The sequence below is a fragment of the Rhineura floridana genome, chromosome 6 (genome assembly GCF_030035675.1).
Source record: "Rhineura floridana isolate rRhiFlo1 chromosome 6, rRhiFlo1.hap2, whole genome shotgun sequence".
Taxonomy (NCBI): domain Eukaryota; kingdom Metazoa; phylum Chordata; class Lepidosauria; order Squamata; family Rhineuridae; genus Rhineura; species Rhineura floridana.
Window position 1 is genome coordinate 34,220,825 of NC_084485.1, and position 17,425 is coordinate 34,238,249.

The 17,425-nt window shown below is 42.2% G+C and overlaps 1 protein-coding gene across 1 annotated transcript in view; it reads left to right on the forward strand.

The window, feature by feature from the left end:
- Nucleotides 1–4,274: 4,274 nt before the first annotated feature.
- The window catches only part of HNF4A (hepatocyte nuclear factor 4 alpha), a 33,548-nt gene continuing 20,397 nt past the window's right edge, over nt 4,275–17,425 (forward strand). The window contains exons 1-2 of the mRNA XM_061631414.1: nt 4,275–4,529; nt 12,280–12,454. Coding sequence (XP_061487398.1) covers nt 4,409–4,529; nt 12,280–12,454 — 296 coding nt within the window. The 5' untranslated portion in view covers nt 4,275–4,408. The remainder of the gene's footprint in view (nt 4,530–12,279; nt 12,455–17,425) is intronic.

Consider the following 17,425-nt stretch of genomic DNA (forward strand, 5'->3'; position numbering starts at 1 on the left):
GGCCCCTCAGCAGAAAGATCAGGGGATAGGGATGGAAGGATCTGTCAGTTTCAGTTTTCTCAGTTTCTGCTTTTACCAATCTTACACTCAGTTCTCCCTATTTCTGCATCATCATCATTATTATTATTTTTAAAAATCCTGATGAAATTTTAGTGTGAATTTTACCAAATAAACACATTTTTGTATGCAGTTTTTGACTAATGTACCCATTTTGCAAACATCTAATATCATGCATTCTTATGTTATTTTCACTTATATATTCACTTTGTGCATACTTCTCCCTAATATATGCATTTTTAAAAACTAAACCAGGACAACACAAACACACACACCAGAAAATTTATGATATGAAAAGTTACAAGATTTTAGCAGGAAACTATGGGATCATATGCACTTATTGTATGACTGCCTCAAAGCTTTTGCAGGCACAAATGGTATTGTTTGTTGTTACTATGAGCCTTCAGGTCGATTACAACATATTGCGCCCCTATGAATCAGCGACCTCCAATAGCATCTGTCATGAACCGCCCTGTTCAGATCTTGTAAGTTCAGGTCTGTGGCTTCCTTTATGGAATCAATCCATCTCTTGTTTGGCCTTCCTCTTTTTCTACTCCCTTCTGTTCTTCCCAGCATGATTATCTTTTCTAGTGAATCATGACTTCTCATTATGTGTCCAAAGTATGATAACCTCAGTTTCATCATTTTAGCTTCTAGTGATAGTTCTGGTTTAATTTGTTCTAACACCCAATTACTTGTCTTTTTCACAGTCCATGGTATGCACAAAGCTCTCCTCCAATGCCACATTTCAAATGAGTTGATTTTTCTCTTATCCACTTTTTTCACTGTCCAACTTTCACATCCATACATAAAGATCGGGAATACCATGGTCTGAATGATCCTGACTTTAGTGTTCAGTGATACATCTTTGAATTTGAGGACCTTTTCTAGTTTTCTCATAGCTGCTCTCCCCAGTCCTAGCCTTCTTCTAATTTCTTGACTATTGTCTCCATTTTGGTTAATGACTGTGCTGAGGTATTGATAATCCTTGGCAAGTTCAATGTCCTTGTTGTCAACTTTAAAGTTACATAAATCTTCTGTTGTCATTACTTTAGTCTTCTTGACATTCAGTTGTAGTCCTGCTTTTGTGTTTTCCTCTTTCACTTTCACCAGCATTCATTTCAAATCATTACTGGCTTCTGCTAGTAGTATGGTATTGTCTGCATATCTTAAAATATTTATATTTCTCCCTCCACTTTTCACACCTTCTTCATCTTGGTCCAATCCTGCTTTCCGTATGATACGTTCTGCATACAGATCAAACAAACAGGGTGATAAAATACACCCCTGTCTCACACCCTTTCCAATGGGGAACCAATCAGTTTTTCCATATTCTGTCCTTACAGTAGCCTCTTGTCCAGAGAATACGTTGTGCATCAGGACAATTAGATGCGGTGGCACCCCCATTTATTTTAAAGCATTCCATAGTTTTTCATGATCTACACAATCAAAGGCTTTGCTGTAATCTATAAAGCACAGGGTGATTTTCTTCTGAAATTCCTTGCTCCGTTCCATTATCCAATGTATGTTTGTGATATGATCTCTGGTGCCTCTTCCCTTTCTAAATCCAGCTTGGACGTCTGGCATTTCTTGCTCCATATATGGTAAGAGCTTTTGTTGTAGAATCTTGAGCATTACTTTACTTGCATGGGATATTAAGGCAATAGTTCGATAATTATTGCATTCCTGGGGATCCCCTTTCTTTGGAATTGGGTGTATATTGAATGTTTACAGTCTGTGGGCCATTGTTTAGTTTTCCATATTTGTTCACAAATGTTTGTCAAAATTTGGACAGATTCAGTCTCAGTAGCTTGTAGCAACTCTATCGATAACTGCCCTGACAACATCATGAACATACATCATGATGAATGCTCAATAAAAAGGATGTCTGGAGGGCCACTGTGTGAGGTACCTCCTGTCTCCATTGCCACTTCCCCACACTTATAGATAAGGATCTGAATTCTCCTTCCTTTTTGTTCGCTCTGCAAAGGTAGTTGCATTTGAAGTTTACTGGCTCCCAATTGTCACATCCTTCACTTTGGTATATGGCTGTGTCTTCCTTTAATTTATCTTCTTATCTATATATGCCTATATCTCTCTTGGTTATGGTAAAGTTATTTGTTTATTATTTGTTAGTTTTTTCAAAACTCAGTAAAATACCTTAAAAACAAAAGTACTTTATCTTATAGGCCCCACCACTGCCATTCAAAGTGGACTGCTTGTACATCCTATACTTCTCCACTTCTCCCCTGTGTAGGCAAAGAGTACCCCTTAGAAGACTGGATTTAGCCTATGGTCTAAATCAGTGGCTGATCTGGTGATGAGTTACTGAAAACTAGTGCTGGGTCATCAGTTTACTATCTGCAAACTAAATCATCCTCGTTGCAAAAAATAAAATGGTGATGTTTTCATTATGTAAGGTGCAGGTCATAATCATTAATTATTACTGGCTTTTCAGTGCAATTCAGCTGATGCTGTTAAATGATAAATTTATTTACAGTTATTAATCTTGGAAGATACACAACAGAATTTGCCTTGGATCATAAAACCCCTCCCCAGATCAACCCACTGCAACCAACTCACTGCGTAAACTGGTGCCTCCCCAAGCTAGAGATGAAAATAACTCGAGGTGAATTGCAACTCAGTTTTGGGTATCCTGTATGCTTGCTGTTCAGAGATTTGTACTAAAGGCCAGTCATCTGTGCGAAGAAACTGCCATTGACTTCAATGGAGCTTGGAACAGCTCTAAATAATCTGTATCTAGATTGTTTTGAGTGCTATGGAATCTGAGAGAAGATCATATACAAATCTTGTAGTTGTTGCTTCTGTCCAGAATATGGGGATGTGCACATAAGTATCAGTATGACAAATTAATGGTACAAATGTAGCATCATGCCTACTAACATGAAGTGGAATAGAAAGGCTATTTTTCTTGTATGCTAAATGCAGAAGTGGCTTGTGGTATGATAGTGATCAAGTCAAATGGCCAAGGGTCTTATTTATTTGATTATCATATTTGATGAACTGGGTTTTTGCATCTGAAGTAAGCAGTGGTGCAGATAGGTAATTTACCGAGCAGAGATTTATACCCAGATCTTCCCTGTCCAACATTCTACAGACCATGCCACATGGGCTTTGTAGTTTCTTTTGCCATACCCTGCCATTCTCCTCCTCCCACAAAAAAAATTATATTCAAAACGTTCATTTCCTTACAAGCCAGAAAACACATATTCATATGTAGAAGTCTCAAGCTTTGTGCACATTTATTGGAATTTGAATCAGCAATTAACTGTGTTGGGAGAGGAGGAAATACAGGTACTTCTATTGTACCTGCCAAAGCTATTAGCAGTTGTGGATTGAGAGGGGGGATTTCAATCAAAAAAACTGCAGCGGAAAGGGTTAACCCCCCCCCCCGCAGCACTGGTGCTCCAAGCCAATTTGAAGTTCCCACAGAGTCACAACAGCTTTCAAGCTTTACAAAGGCAATCTGATTATGGATCTTCTATTCCATATGTTTTGGCCCAAATACTATACTGTACTGGTGCAGGGAGAATCACAAGCAAGAGGTTATTGGGCCATGCAAGTTGTCAGTGCAGGAAGGAACATGCCGAAGTTTCGCTTAACCCATTTTGCATTTGCATGACAACCCTGAAAGATCTGTTGTAGGAAAATGCCGTAGATTGGGAGCTGTTTATCATGTCGCCTGTAAAACACGATTTTATAGGGAAGTAAAATGAAAGTCCCACATTGTTCCCGTGTTATGGCGGTGTGTAAATTACAATTCTGTTGACTTTCACCAAACAGAGAGACAACGGGGTGTGGGAGAAGTAAGAGAGGGAGAAATAAATAGATGAAGCAAGGTTAGTGAAATGGCGGCAAGGTCGGAATAGGGAAATCAACGTTTTTCTACATTCCAGGTCCGTTTGCCAAATTCTTTGCCACTTTAACTACAAATAAGGTAATCCTAACAGCTGGGCATTAGGTACGGCAAGTCCTGGGAAGGCTGGGTGTAGATCAGTTGTGCACCTATTGCACCTGTCCCAAACCTGAGATCAGCATTGTGACCACTAATAAACAATCAACAAAATTGGAGAGAGAGAGAAAGACAGAAGACAGAAGAAGCTGAGCAGAGCAGTGCACACTAGTGGGTGAGATGATTAAAGATTAACCCCCCTTGCCTCCTGCCTCCACCCCTCTGGATAGTATAGGCCTTGAAGCTCAGCAGATCCTTTCAGAGAAATATTTGAAATAAAGGCCAACAGATAGGGGACGTCGGCAAAATCAGTTGGAGGGGTTGAGGGGCCAATAACCTCTGACTGCAGAATCACTGCAATCTGGCCCGTGTTTGCTGATGATAATGCGCCTTTCCAAAGCCCTGATAGACATGGAGATGGCAGATTATAGTGCAGCTTTAGACCCAGCATACACGACTCTGGAGTTTGAGAACATGCAAGTCCTGGCAATAGGCAATGGTAAGTCTAACTCGAAGCTTTGCTCTTCTCTGTTAAATTTGGGGGGCAGCTAGAATTCAGAGGTGCATTTGCAAACAAGCAGCAGTGGCTGGATGATGTGAAGGGAGGCTTCATTCTTGTCTGTTACCTTGTCTCAAGGAAAACCTTTCCTGTCAGTGGAGAGTCTTCCCCGGACTCAGACCTCCTTGCCGGTTTATAGCAAGCTTTTGTTTGACCAATGCTCCACTTGGCTTTAACCAGACGACTTTTCAAGGGATGGGTGCAATATAGAAATCTAAAGAGTATTACTGGTTTTCTCCCATACTATATGTCTGACTGGGGAAGGCACAGAAAGAAGCCTAGAAGGTGGCATGGATGGTGAGCATACAGGGAAAGAAACAATGGGTAGAGCTGGATGGTTGCTCCAGAGGGTAAGACCCAAATCAATGGGTTTAAATTATAAGAAAAAAGGATTTTGGCTAAGCGTTAGGAAGAACTTCCTGATGGTACAAGTTGTTCAGCAGTAGCATAGACTGCCTTGGATGATAATAATAATAATAAACTTTATTTCTACCCCGCTCTTTTTCCAATAGGACTCAGAGCGGCTTACAACTAAAAACAACACCATTAAAACATACAGAGTATATTATTAAAAAAGAATTAAACTATGAGAAAAATTAAAACCATAAAATATAGGTTAAAAACAGCGGACAATTTAAAATAATAAAATCATATAATGTAATCACCAAACCTATGACATATAATCCTGGTCGTTCTCTATCCCAAATGCCTGTTGAAATAAAACAGTCTTTACTTGTCGCCGGAAAGACGGCAAGGAGGGAGCTGATCACACCTCAGTGATAGTGGACTCTTCTTCATTAGAGTTTTTAAGCAGAGCTGGTGTCCACCCAGTAGGGATGCTGTAACAGATTTCCTGTATCTGCAAGGGTTGGACTAGATTACCTTCTGAGATCCTTTCCAATGGATGATTCTATTATTGTTTTCCGATGAGAGGGTTTTGAAAGAATGAGATTAGAAATGTAGATTATCCTGGCTACAGACACTTTTACAGCACATGGGCTCATTTGGAACAGAAATTGTCTATACTATATACATTTCTTCATGTTTCGAGTGGGAGACTGCAATTTGAGGGAAGCTGGTTCGGAATTCAGAAAGGACTTAAAAAGATCTGTGATAGCAATCCTATGTTGGGCCCCAAACGCATTATACATTTTAAAGAGTTTTCTGGAAAGTGGGATTGACTGTTAAACCATTCTGAACATTGTAGCTCTGTGAGGGGAATAGGGTTCTCCTAACAACTCTCAGCATCCTTTACAAACTACATGTCCCGGGATTCTTCGGTGGAAGCCATGAACATTTACAGTGGTAAGATACTGCTTTAAGTGCAAATGGAGCCCCAGTAAATTTGGGTAGAATTGTGCTATGTATTACAATGTGTGCCACTGTGTGGTTATTTCACATAATAATGCTTATCGTATGTTGTGCTTTTTGGGAATCCGAAGAGGTTCACCTATATTAAGTCAGTAATCCTTACAGGGACCCTGTACTGTAAATCTAAATTATGATCCCCATGTTGTAGATAGTGGGCTTGAAGCTAAGAAACAGTGGCTTGTACCTAGTGATTTTGTGGCTGAAGGAAAATTTGCCAGTCACATTTTGCTTTGGAAAGTCATATCCTGCCTTATGCCAGGGTACACAGAATGTGCAAAGCAGGCATATACTGTTAGGCCAAAAAGAAGAAAACTTTTTCAATTGCAAGCAAGTTTAGCATGTTTCATAACTAAGAATGAACCAGGATTGCAGGATGGTCTTAGACACATTTATCCCTGATGCTCTGAACAGTAGGCTAATGACTAATCTTAGTGTAATTCAAAAGAATGTCTTACATTAATTCTGTAATATATCTTCTATAATCAAACCCTCTTAATTATGATACTTCTTAGTTTTCACTGAGGGTTTTTACAAACAGAAATTACATTACTGGTGCTTCATACTTTCCACCTGTCACTATTTAATAAGCATGGTGCCTATTTTCTGAATGGGTATACATCTCTTCTATAGCATGTTCACTGAATATTCGCCTGATTGTGTATTTTGCTTGATACCTCTCCTTAGTTTCGTTGACATGACACTGTCTGATTTACTTTGAGAATGAATCTGGCAACCGGCCACCCTGGGCTCTTGTCGGGAGGAAGGGCAGGATATAAATCAAATAATAAATAAATAAATAAACTTGGCCTCCTACTGGAAGGAAGGGTGTGATATAAATCAAACAAACAAACAAACAAACTTTGCTAGCATGTATTGAGATCCAAAACATTTTAGTTTGGGGTAGATGGCATGCTAGGAGAAAATAAAAATATATTAATATTTAATTTATTCTCATTTTTAAGTGCCTTCTGAGTTTGTAGAAAAATAGTCTTTTGATATGGCATGTCACCAGATGTTATGAATTTATTTAATTCGGTTCAAGACCAGCAATACCCAGATGTTATGGTATCTGGCTTGCTCACAGTCACAATACAGGCATGTCTACATTTCAAATGTAAAACAGTTTTAAGTCTATTATAGCTGTCAAGCACAGAATTCTATGGCAGGGATGGGGAATCTGGGGCCTTCCAGAGGTTATTGAACTCCATCTCCCATCATTTTTGACTGCTGGTTATGCTAGCTGCGGCTGATGGGAGCTGGAGTCCAACAAGATCTGCAGGATCACTGGTTCTCTATTCCTGTTCCCTATTCCTGTTGGATGCTTTATGTAGTCCATGTGCCACCACAGCATGGTGACAGTACCTGTCAAAACAAGCCATGTTCAGCTAGATGTTGTGCAGAAAAGGGAGGAAGAGAGTGACAGCAGGTCTCCTCTCGAAACATCTTGTTAGATCCTGAGAAGTGTAAATATCAGTGTAGCTCTAACACTTATAAAGCTAGTAATGCTAGATGAAGATCCATGCCTTGGGAAAAGTTGCTCCCATTGTGCTTCAGAAATGATTGTCCAAGAGAATTGCTTAAATCAGGGGTCAGCAGAAGATATATCAGGGACTACAAGTACTGTAGATCTCTGGGTGATCTGCAAGGATTTCTTTCACTGACTGCCAATTTAACAATAATAACAAAATGACACACACACCATAAATTAGGCTGCTGAAATGAACAAAGCTTGGGGTAACTATGAATGAATTTTTGTGTGGGTGAACTGTAAAGTCAGTACTTTAGTTCTGGTACTCACAACAAATTCTTAGCTCAGCAGTTGCTTAGAGGCACTATGTTTTTAAAGTATATGTCTTTTGTACCTGGCTCTAGTTGGGGGATCTTGCGGTTCTTGTAAAATACAAAGCAGATCCCACAGGCCTGAAGTCTGCTTTTCCTGTCATAAGATATCAATGAGAAGCCTGAACATTTTCCTTCAGCAAATAGCACATATTTTAATTTATTTCAGGATAGAAAACAAATCACATTGTAGATTCTTTGAGGGAAGGATTTTTCAGTTCGTTAATTGGGCCAATGGACCAATGATACTGGTATGACAGCAAGCTTTCAAGTGGCACAGAGCTGTTCTTCAGGCAAGAGATGACCCTCTAAAGCTTGCTACTCCACCAACAGTGTTGGTATCAGAATAGGAATAATGTCAATCATTCCAGAGCCTCCTTTGATCCCTCTAATGTTTATCAGACTTTTTCATAATAATAGAAAACAAGTAATGTGATTGTAGGAAACTTTAATTTCAAAATGTTTATCTTCCTACCACCTAGAAATCATGTTTATTTAACATTTACAGAGCAATCCAACTCAGGGGGAGCTGGGGGGGGGGAAGCAGCAGTGGAGGAGATGGCAGGAAGCTCTGTAGCATCCACTTGCCACTTGGGAGCCGCTGGCCTGGCTGAACGCAGGCTCCGTCGGTAGCTGCACACGGGAGCCAGAAGGGAAGAGCTGACTCCCATGAACAGGCCTACCAGGGAGTCAACACTCCCCATAGGCCACCATTAGAATAATTTTTCCTGTGTCTGCCTTTTTATTGGCGGAACTTCGGATTGAGACCCATGGAAGAGCTCTGAGGGGGGGACTTGGATGCTGCATAAGCCCCCCCACAGCTCCTCCCCCATCATGCCTTGGAACACCCCATTTTCAGGGCTACCACCAGCTTCTGATGGCTCTCCATTCACTGGGGCTGGCCATCCCCAGCGGACCCTTGGTGGTCCCAGCAGGCTCCCATTGCTGCTGCAGCTCAGCCGGGATGGGGGGCTTCTGCTGACAGAGCCCGGTGGTGCCAGGAGCCCGCCAGCTCAGCTGGGGGTCTGCCACATCCAACTCCCCCCAGCCCAGCATAACCTCAAGTTGGATTGCTGTCTTAGTTATCATACATTTTATATTATAGTGTTTCATACAAATCCTTACAATGTACAATATGCATTATAAGCTAGCAAAGCTATGAAATGGCTCAAGCCATCTGTGTCCTGTTTTGGCTACATACAGTGGAAATAGATGAAATGGTGTAATTTATGATACAACCCCTTTTTCTTTTTGCCTCTTTCTTGGTATCAGTATTATTAGATTACTTGGTGCAAGTAATTGTTTGATTTTTTGATGAAAGAGTTCAGATGAAATAGAGCCGGCCATCAGGATTTCTGTTTTGCATAGCTAAATCCTTACTAACTTTCTCTGTTCCCTGTCATCATCAATTGCAAGTTCACAATCCTGGTGTTTGAAAGTGGATGCAAAGACACATGGGGGGGGCACTGGAGAGGTGGTGGACAAACACATATCCCCCCTCTCACTCACTCACTCACTCACACACACACACACACACACACACACACACACACAAGAGAGAGAGAGAGAGAGAGAGAGAGAGAGGTACACAACTGCCAGCAGCAACAGCAACAACAATAACAGCAGCAAGGCTACCTTCCCTTTCCATTCCATGAGCACAGGATCACAAACTATTGATGCAAGGTAGGGATGGAAAGATCTGTCAATTTCGGTTCTCTCGGTTTCTCATTTTTCCAATCTTAAATTTGGTTCTCCACATTTCTGCAGCAATTTGAGGATTTTTTTTTTTTAACAAGCCTCATGAAAATTCTCCGGCATTTTAGTGCAAATTTCTCCTAATAAACACATTTTGTTTTCTCCTAATAAAACACATTTCTGCAGGCAGTTTTGACTAATGTACACAGTTTTGCAAGCAATTTCTCAACATATAATACATTTTGTATGTTATTTTCACTCATAGCTTCATTTTTATGCACACTTTCCCCTTACATATGAATTCTTGTAAACATTGGTTGGCGAACTGCATTGCCAAATTTGAAAAAGTGTGAATTTAGAAGGATGGCTGTGTTTCATTTCTCATATTGTTTTGGAAAGTACAGATTTGATAGATTTGGCTTGAAATGCGTACTGAATCAAAATTTTTCCCCATTGCTAATGCAAGTATAGTACTCAGAGGAAAAGATGGGGGGTTTGAATCCTCTGGAAAAGCCCAAAGATGGCATCATGAGAAAAACCTGTACAGAAGGAATGTTGGGTTAGCTGCACTTAGGAGTCATAATGGGGATAGCCAACCCAAAACTAGTGTGAAAGGAAAGTGAAAAGTATTGTTCCTAGAAGGGGTACATTTGGGGGAGTATTGGTATTTGCATGTACGTACCACCTTCAATGTACATCAGGTGGTATCCTACTAAGTAGACCTGCTAGTTCCAGGTTTTCCACTTGCACGATGGGACTTCTCCCCCTCCTCTTCCTGCGTGTCCCACACTCTCTCCAAATCTGCTCCAGAGGGTTGGGGGAACCCCCAAAACAGATTTAGGAGGCATGGGGGCACACGGGGAGAAGAGAGGGAGGAGAAGTTCTTTTGCATATTCGAAAGCCCTTGCGCTAGCAAATCTATCTAGTTGGAAACCCACACATGGTGTTTTCCAGTATCAAACAAGTAAAAGTAAAAAGGGCCCTGCCCTGAGGAGCTTACAATCTGCGTCTGTAATGGAATTGTTTTAAAGATTTTTATTTTATTGCTTGCTGTTTGCCGCCTTTGGCACCTTTAGGAGGAAGGATGAGATATTAAGGAATTTATCTATTAAAATATTTATAAACTGCACTTTTCATGAAAATATATCAAGGCAGCATTACAATATACAAAAACATGATAGAATTTTTAAAAATGTAATACATCAATAAATCATAGAATAGTAGAGTTGGAAGGGGCCTATAAGGCCATGGAGTCCAACCCCCTGCTCAATGCAGAAAACCAGCTTAAAGCATACCTGACAGGTGGCTCTCTAGCTGCCTCTTCGATGCGTCCAGTGTTGGAGAGCCCACCACCTCCCTAGGTAATTGGTTCCATTGTTGTACCGCTCTAACAGTTAGGAAGTTTTTCCTGATGTTCAGCCAAAATCTGGCTTGAGCCCATTATTCTGTGTCCTGCACTCTGGGATGATCAAGAAGAGATCCTGGCCTTCCTCTGTGTGACAACCCTTCAAGTACTTTAAGAGTGCTATCATATCTCCCCTCAGTCTTCTTTTCTCAAGGCTAAACATGCCCAGTTCTTTCAGTCTCTCCTCATACAGCTTTGTTTCCAGTCCCCTGATCATCCGTGTCGCCCTCCTCTGAACCTGTTCCAGTTTGTCTGGATCCTTTTTAAAGTGTGATGTCCAGACGTGGATGCGGTACTCAAGATGAGGCCTAAGTAGTGCCAAATAGAGGGGAACTAGTACAATCCTACAGAGTGATCCAAACTACAAGAAACCAGCATAATTTGCGCCAGCCTAAATTAAACCAGAATAAATTATCACTATTCTAAACTCCTTTCAGGAGCAGCGTTACTTTAAGCCTTAAATTAGAGTTTGACTTGCACCACCTTTTTGACCAATGTAACTTCAACTGGGTTGCTAGGTCAACTAACCAAGCTGAAAGGAGTTTGGAACTGGGGTAAGTTTCCTCCTGCTCTGACCCACCCCCTCCATACACGAAACACTCCTTTTTGGAGACTTACCGCAGCCTCGACTGAGCCTCAGCCAAACCCGGATGGAGGACTTACACTGGTGTATCTTTGGCTGAGCCAGGATGGGGGACCTCAGTTGGCATAGCTCAGCTGAAGATTCATCTGTGCCACACACCCCTTCATCCCAGTGGATCTTGGGTTTGGATTGCTCCCTAAGTTTTGACAGGGAGAGAGACAGTAGAAGGAAGTCAAAAAGAACAGAGGCAAGGGTCAGAGGCTGAGCATTAAATGTTCGTACTGCAGGCATTTCATTGATTTAATGCTTACAAATTTTGCATTATGTTTGTTAATTTGAATTGTTCCCATAGATATTAAACTGAACTTTTATTTGTATGTTGTAGCATTTTTATTTTTAGGTCATTTTGGTTTGGTTTGTTGTCTGACATTATTGTATTTACTTTGGTATGCTGTGGGCTTCCTTTTGGAAGGAAAAGAGGGCTACAAACATTCAACTTGGATTACGATGTCACCACTGCCATGAACTCACCAAGTAGCCCAAGGCAAGTCACTCTGTCCGCCTATACCCCATGCAGTATTGGGGATAATAATACCAACCTACTTTGCAGGGTCGTTGTGATCATGTATGCCAATTGCTTTGAACACTTATGCCCTACCATTCAGTCTACATTAAGCTCCTGCTGTCTGAGGCTGATGGAAGTTCTACTCCTCTGGAGAACACCAGGTTGGCAGAGCCTGCTTCACTTTGTATCCCAGTCATTTCACAATTGCCCTCCCTCTCTCCCTTTTGAACAGACACCTCCCCGTCTGAAGCAACAAACCTCAATGCCTCCAACAGCATCGGGGCCAGTGTGCTGTGTGCCATCTGTGGAGATCGTGCTACAGGGAAACACTACGGAGCCTCCAGCTGTGATGGCTGCAAAGGGTTTTTCAGGAGAAGCGTCAGAAAGAACCACATGTATTCCTGCAGGTAAAGCAGGCAGAGGGTACCGGGTAGATACTTCAAAGCTATGAGACAAATTTGTATACCCTTAAAAACTTACAGTTGTGAGATGTTGCATTTGTAATAAGGACTGTACCAAATATAAGGATGGAGAAATGAGAAAGAGTTGAAGGAACTGGGTATGATTACCTTGGAGAAGAGAAGGTGGCGGGCAGAATGACAGCACTTTTCATATACCTGAAGGGCTGTCACGTAGAAGAGGGCAAAGACTTGTTCTCCACTATCCTAGAGAGCAGGACTACATCTAACTAAACTATTTCCTGCATTGAGCAGGGGGTTGGACTCAATAACCTTATAGGCCCCTTCTTGCTATTCTATGATTCTAATGGTCTTAAGTTACAGGAGGATAGATTATAGTTGAAGACAGTAAGAGCAGTTCAACAACTGAAATAATTACCTAGAGCAGCCTTTGCCAACTTGCTGCCCTCCAGATATTCTTGACTAGAACATCTGCCCTGATGGCTGAGGTTGATGGGCATTGTAGTCCAAAACCAGAGTTTGGAAACGTTACTTTTTTGAACTACAACTCCCATCAGCCCAATCCAGTGGCCATGCTGGCTGGGGCTGATGGGAGCTGTAGTTCAAAAAAGTTTCCAAGCTCTGTCCAAAACATATGTAGAGCATCAGGTTGGTAAAGGATGGCTTAGAGGAATGGTAGGCTCTCCCTCGCTGGAGGTCTTCAAACAAAGGCTGGGCAGCCATCTATTGGGGATGTCCTCAGTTGAGCAAGAGATTGGGCTAGATGGCCTCCGAGGTTCCTGCCAAATCTGTGAGTAGTCAGATCCACACCCTGCATTTAAAGCACATGGCTTCCCCCAAACAATCCTGGGAACTGAAGTTTGTTAAGGCTGCTGGGAATTATTATAATAACTCTGTGACAAGTAAACTACAGTTCCTGGGATTCTTTGGGGGAAGCCATGTGCTTTAAATGTAGAGTGCAGATGTGACTTATGACTGTATGAAATGAATTGACACTCATGCACTTTTAATATATTTTCATTGCATTTATGGACTGTTCTTTCCAATCAGCCAAGGAAGCCTGCATGAACTCCACCAGTTGTATTGGAAAATTGGGGGGGGGGAGCCAGAGGTGGGCAGGGCAACATACAGTCAGCTGAGTACAAGTATCTGAGGTACTCAGTAGCAGGCAGCTGAATCACGTGACCAGTTTGCCACACCATCATCCAGTCCAACCTGCACAAATTGAAAATGCTGAGAAAATGGTTGTGCGATTCAGTCCTCGGTTATCTCAGTTTCTGAGCATTCATCATATTCCAATTCCCTCAAGGCAGGGATGGGAACCCAGTGAGCCTCATCCAGCATGGCCAATGGCCAAGGATGATGGGAGTTGTTGTCCAGCAGCACCTGGAAACCCCTAGGTTCCCCATCCCTAGAGTAGTGGAGTCCTACGCACAACTGCAGGAGGAGGGTGACTGAAAGGACTGGTGGGTGTCTGTGAGTTATTCCAGCATAATTGGCCTCATTGGCTGCTTGTAGTGAGAAGGTCCCAGGCTATGGTCTGAAGGCACATAAGGCCAGTTCCCTGCTGAAGCTAAGCAGGGTCAGGTCTGCTCAGTGCCTGGATGGGAGACTGCCTGGGAACCATATGTAAGCTGCCTTGGGTTTCAATAATGAAAAGAAAGGCAGGGTAGAAATGTAATAAATAAATAATAAGATACACAGCAGTTTTCAAATGCAAAGGCTATGCTTGTTCCACTCCATGAATTCATGGAGTAGTGAATTCAGCACATCAGATCCTAAAGCTGGGTCCACACCAACATGGGTTGCCAGGTTATAACCAAGGCATTTATCTTTAAATGCTCTGAGCAACTGGAAGGCAAAATACAGAGCAATCTCTATACGTATTTACTTGGAAGTAGGGATGGGAACCATTGGCTGGTGCCGCTTGAAAAGCATTCTGTCAACCTAACAGGTTGGTATCGATTCAAGTTTGCTCTTTGCCCGCTATCTGCTGTTTTTATCCTTTCTCCCCCCCTCCCCTAAGTTTTTGATATCAGTATTGGTATTTTTAAAGGAAATATCTATAACTTTAAAGGAAATTTTAAAAGGAAACATCGATAAAATTATCATTCTTAATATCGGTATTTTAGAGGCATTTAATTTTTTTTTCAAAAATAGCCGTGGGAAATAGCTACATAAAAATCCATGACAATAAGAGAATAAGTGGATTATTGGAAAATTTGGTACCAAATCAGAATTGGGCGGAATTCTAGCAGATCCCTACTTGGAAGTAAGTTCCACCACTGCCTTTAATGAGCCTTTCTCACAGGTAAATTTATCCAGGGTTGCAGCAGCCTTAATAGGCGGTGTTCCTGTCCTTCCCCCCCCCCCCGTCCTTTTTCTTACCACCCTCTCCTTCTTTGCAGTAAAGAGCAGTGGTGTCCTGCTTGCTAGTGCAGGAGAAAAGGGAGGAGAGAGGCTGAAAGGACTGGCGGGGGAACAGGCCGTGGCAGCTGCCTCCACCACCTCTCCCACTTTATCCATGCATTTAAAGAGAGGGCTCATTCTTCAGGTGGTAACCTGGCAATCTTGCCACAGTTTTCTTTTTCTTTTACCCCCCTCCCCTGTTAGCTTTTCTTGTCCCATTAAGTGCCTGTGCTGCCCTTTCCATTCGTGTCAACCACTCCACAAAAAGCAGCAGAGGAATCCCTTCAGAGTAAATGCCCTGCTCTGCCTTCCACATAGGCAGGTTACTCCAGGTCTACTCAGTTTCACTCTTGTGGGATGGGTGGAGGGGGGAATCACTCAAAACCTTCTGCAACCAGAAGCAGTGGCTGCTGCCAGCTTCCTGCATTAAAACGGCAGGTTGTGGTGCCCACCACAGGTTGACATCAATGGAGGCTGGCCCATGAGGGTGAATGAGACTCTGCCCCACCGACCTCAGTCTGCACTCAGCCAGCCCCCACCTGTCTGCCTTCTAACTTACAACCAGTCCAGAGGGTGGCACTGACTGTTAGCTTCCTTCTCCTGAGTCTCAGTGTTGCACTCGTTGAACTTCTCAGGGAGGAAGTTAGGAACAACATTAAAATTAGTTGGCTCTCTGCCTGTCGTTGGCTTTGGCCTCCTGCCTTACGTCCTACCAGTCGCAATGGACACCAGTGGTGGGCCTACACACAAGAAGCACCTTAGTCTGCCATTGCAATCAACCAAGCTTGATCAGTAAGGCATGGGGGAGATGCTCACAGTGTTACGTTATGTTTACCCAGACATTACAAGTAACATTTGTAGGATGAAGTGAGTGGATGACAACTGAGTAGAGAGCCTTTTCAGTGGTGGCGCTGTGTTGGTGGAATCTGCCACTGTTACAAGTTAGGGAGGTGTCAACGTTGTCATCCTTCAGGCACCAGATTTTTTTTTTTAAAAAAAACTTTATTCATCAGCTCTCTTTAATGGGTGCGCCATATTGCTGATGTAATCACTGTGTTTACTGCTATGATCTGCTTTTGTTGCGTATAGTTTTTGTTGTTGAGCCAATGGCTTTCATTCATGAATTCTTAATTGTTTTTATGTTGCAAGCTATTTTGTAGACTAGGAAAGTACAAAAAATGGCATATACGTTCTTAAAATAAATTAAATAAAAATTAACAGCTATCTAGTTAGGTGCTCACTTTCCCACAAAACAAGACCATACCAGCATTGCTGCTGGAGGTCCAGATGGAATACCTATTTCCCAAGCCAGCTGGTTCACCACTGTGGCCTTTTCTGGACCATGACTATGTAGCCACAGTAACCCATGCTCTGGCAACCTCCCTATTAGATTACTGCTTTACATGGGACTTCCCTTGAAGATGGTTCAGAAGGTGTGCTTAGTGCAAAGTGTGGCTGCTAGAACCTTAAGTGTTTCAACTACGTGAGCACATAGTATGAAGAATTTGCACTGGCTGCCTATATGCTACCAAGCCCAATTCAGGGTGTTAACTTATAAAGCCCTATTCTGTTTGGAAGTTGGAAGAAGCACCTCACCTGATATCAGTGTGCCTGTGTGTTAGGATCTGCAGGAGAGGCCCTCCTCATAGTTCTGAAGTTAGGAGAGGCCTGCAGTATGATGACTTGAGGGAGGATCTTCTCCCTGGTGGCACCCTGCTTGTGGAACTCCCTCTCCTTTGAGATAAGTCAGAGTGACACCGTCATTGTTTGCATTTTGGCCCTGCCTGAAAATGTATCTTTTCACCCAGGCTTTTGTGGGGAGTTCGGTGAAAGTTCTTTTGGCTATTTAGTGATGGTCTCTTACAATATATTACTGTATTGTTACTGGCTATGGTTTAGTTGGTGTTTTGATTATTTGATTTTTTTATTCTACTGGTTTATGGTATATTATGATTTAACCCACCCTGGGATCAATGCAATTGATGAAAGGTACGATATCAACTGAACTAATAAAGTAACTTTACTGTAACTTCAAACTCCCCCCCCCAAGTTTAGGCAGCATTTTTGGCTGCCACAGTATATGTATACCATACTGTACTGTGCTATTTTGTAGACTAGGATAGTATAGAGAGTGTGGTGCAAGTTTGTAGACAGTGGGGCAAGTGCCCTTATGGCCACCCCATGCAGAATACCTCACTCCAAGGAAGGATCCCTTCGCCCTTCCTAGGCTCCATCTGCACTATATACTTAAAGCACTATTATACCCCTTTGGTTTCCCCCCCCCAAATACTGAAAACTAGTTTGTAAAAGGTTGTTATGAGACCTCCTGTTCTCCTCACAGAGCAATAATTTCCAGAGTGGTTTAACAAACAATCCCTCTTCCGAGGGAACTCTTGGGGGGGGGGGATAGGGATCTCCCAACTACACTGAAAACCCTTAACAACCTGCAGTTCCCAGAATTCTTTGTGAGAAGCTATGACTATTTAAAGTAGTATGCTAATGCTTTAAATGTATGGTGCAGATGGGGCTCTAGAGTGAGGAAAGGGTGGA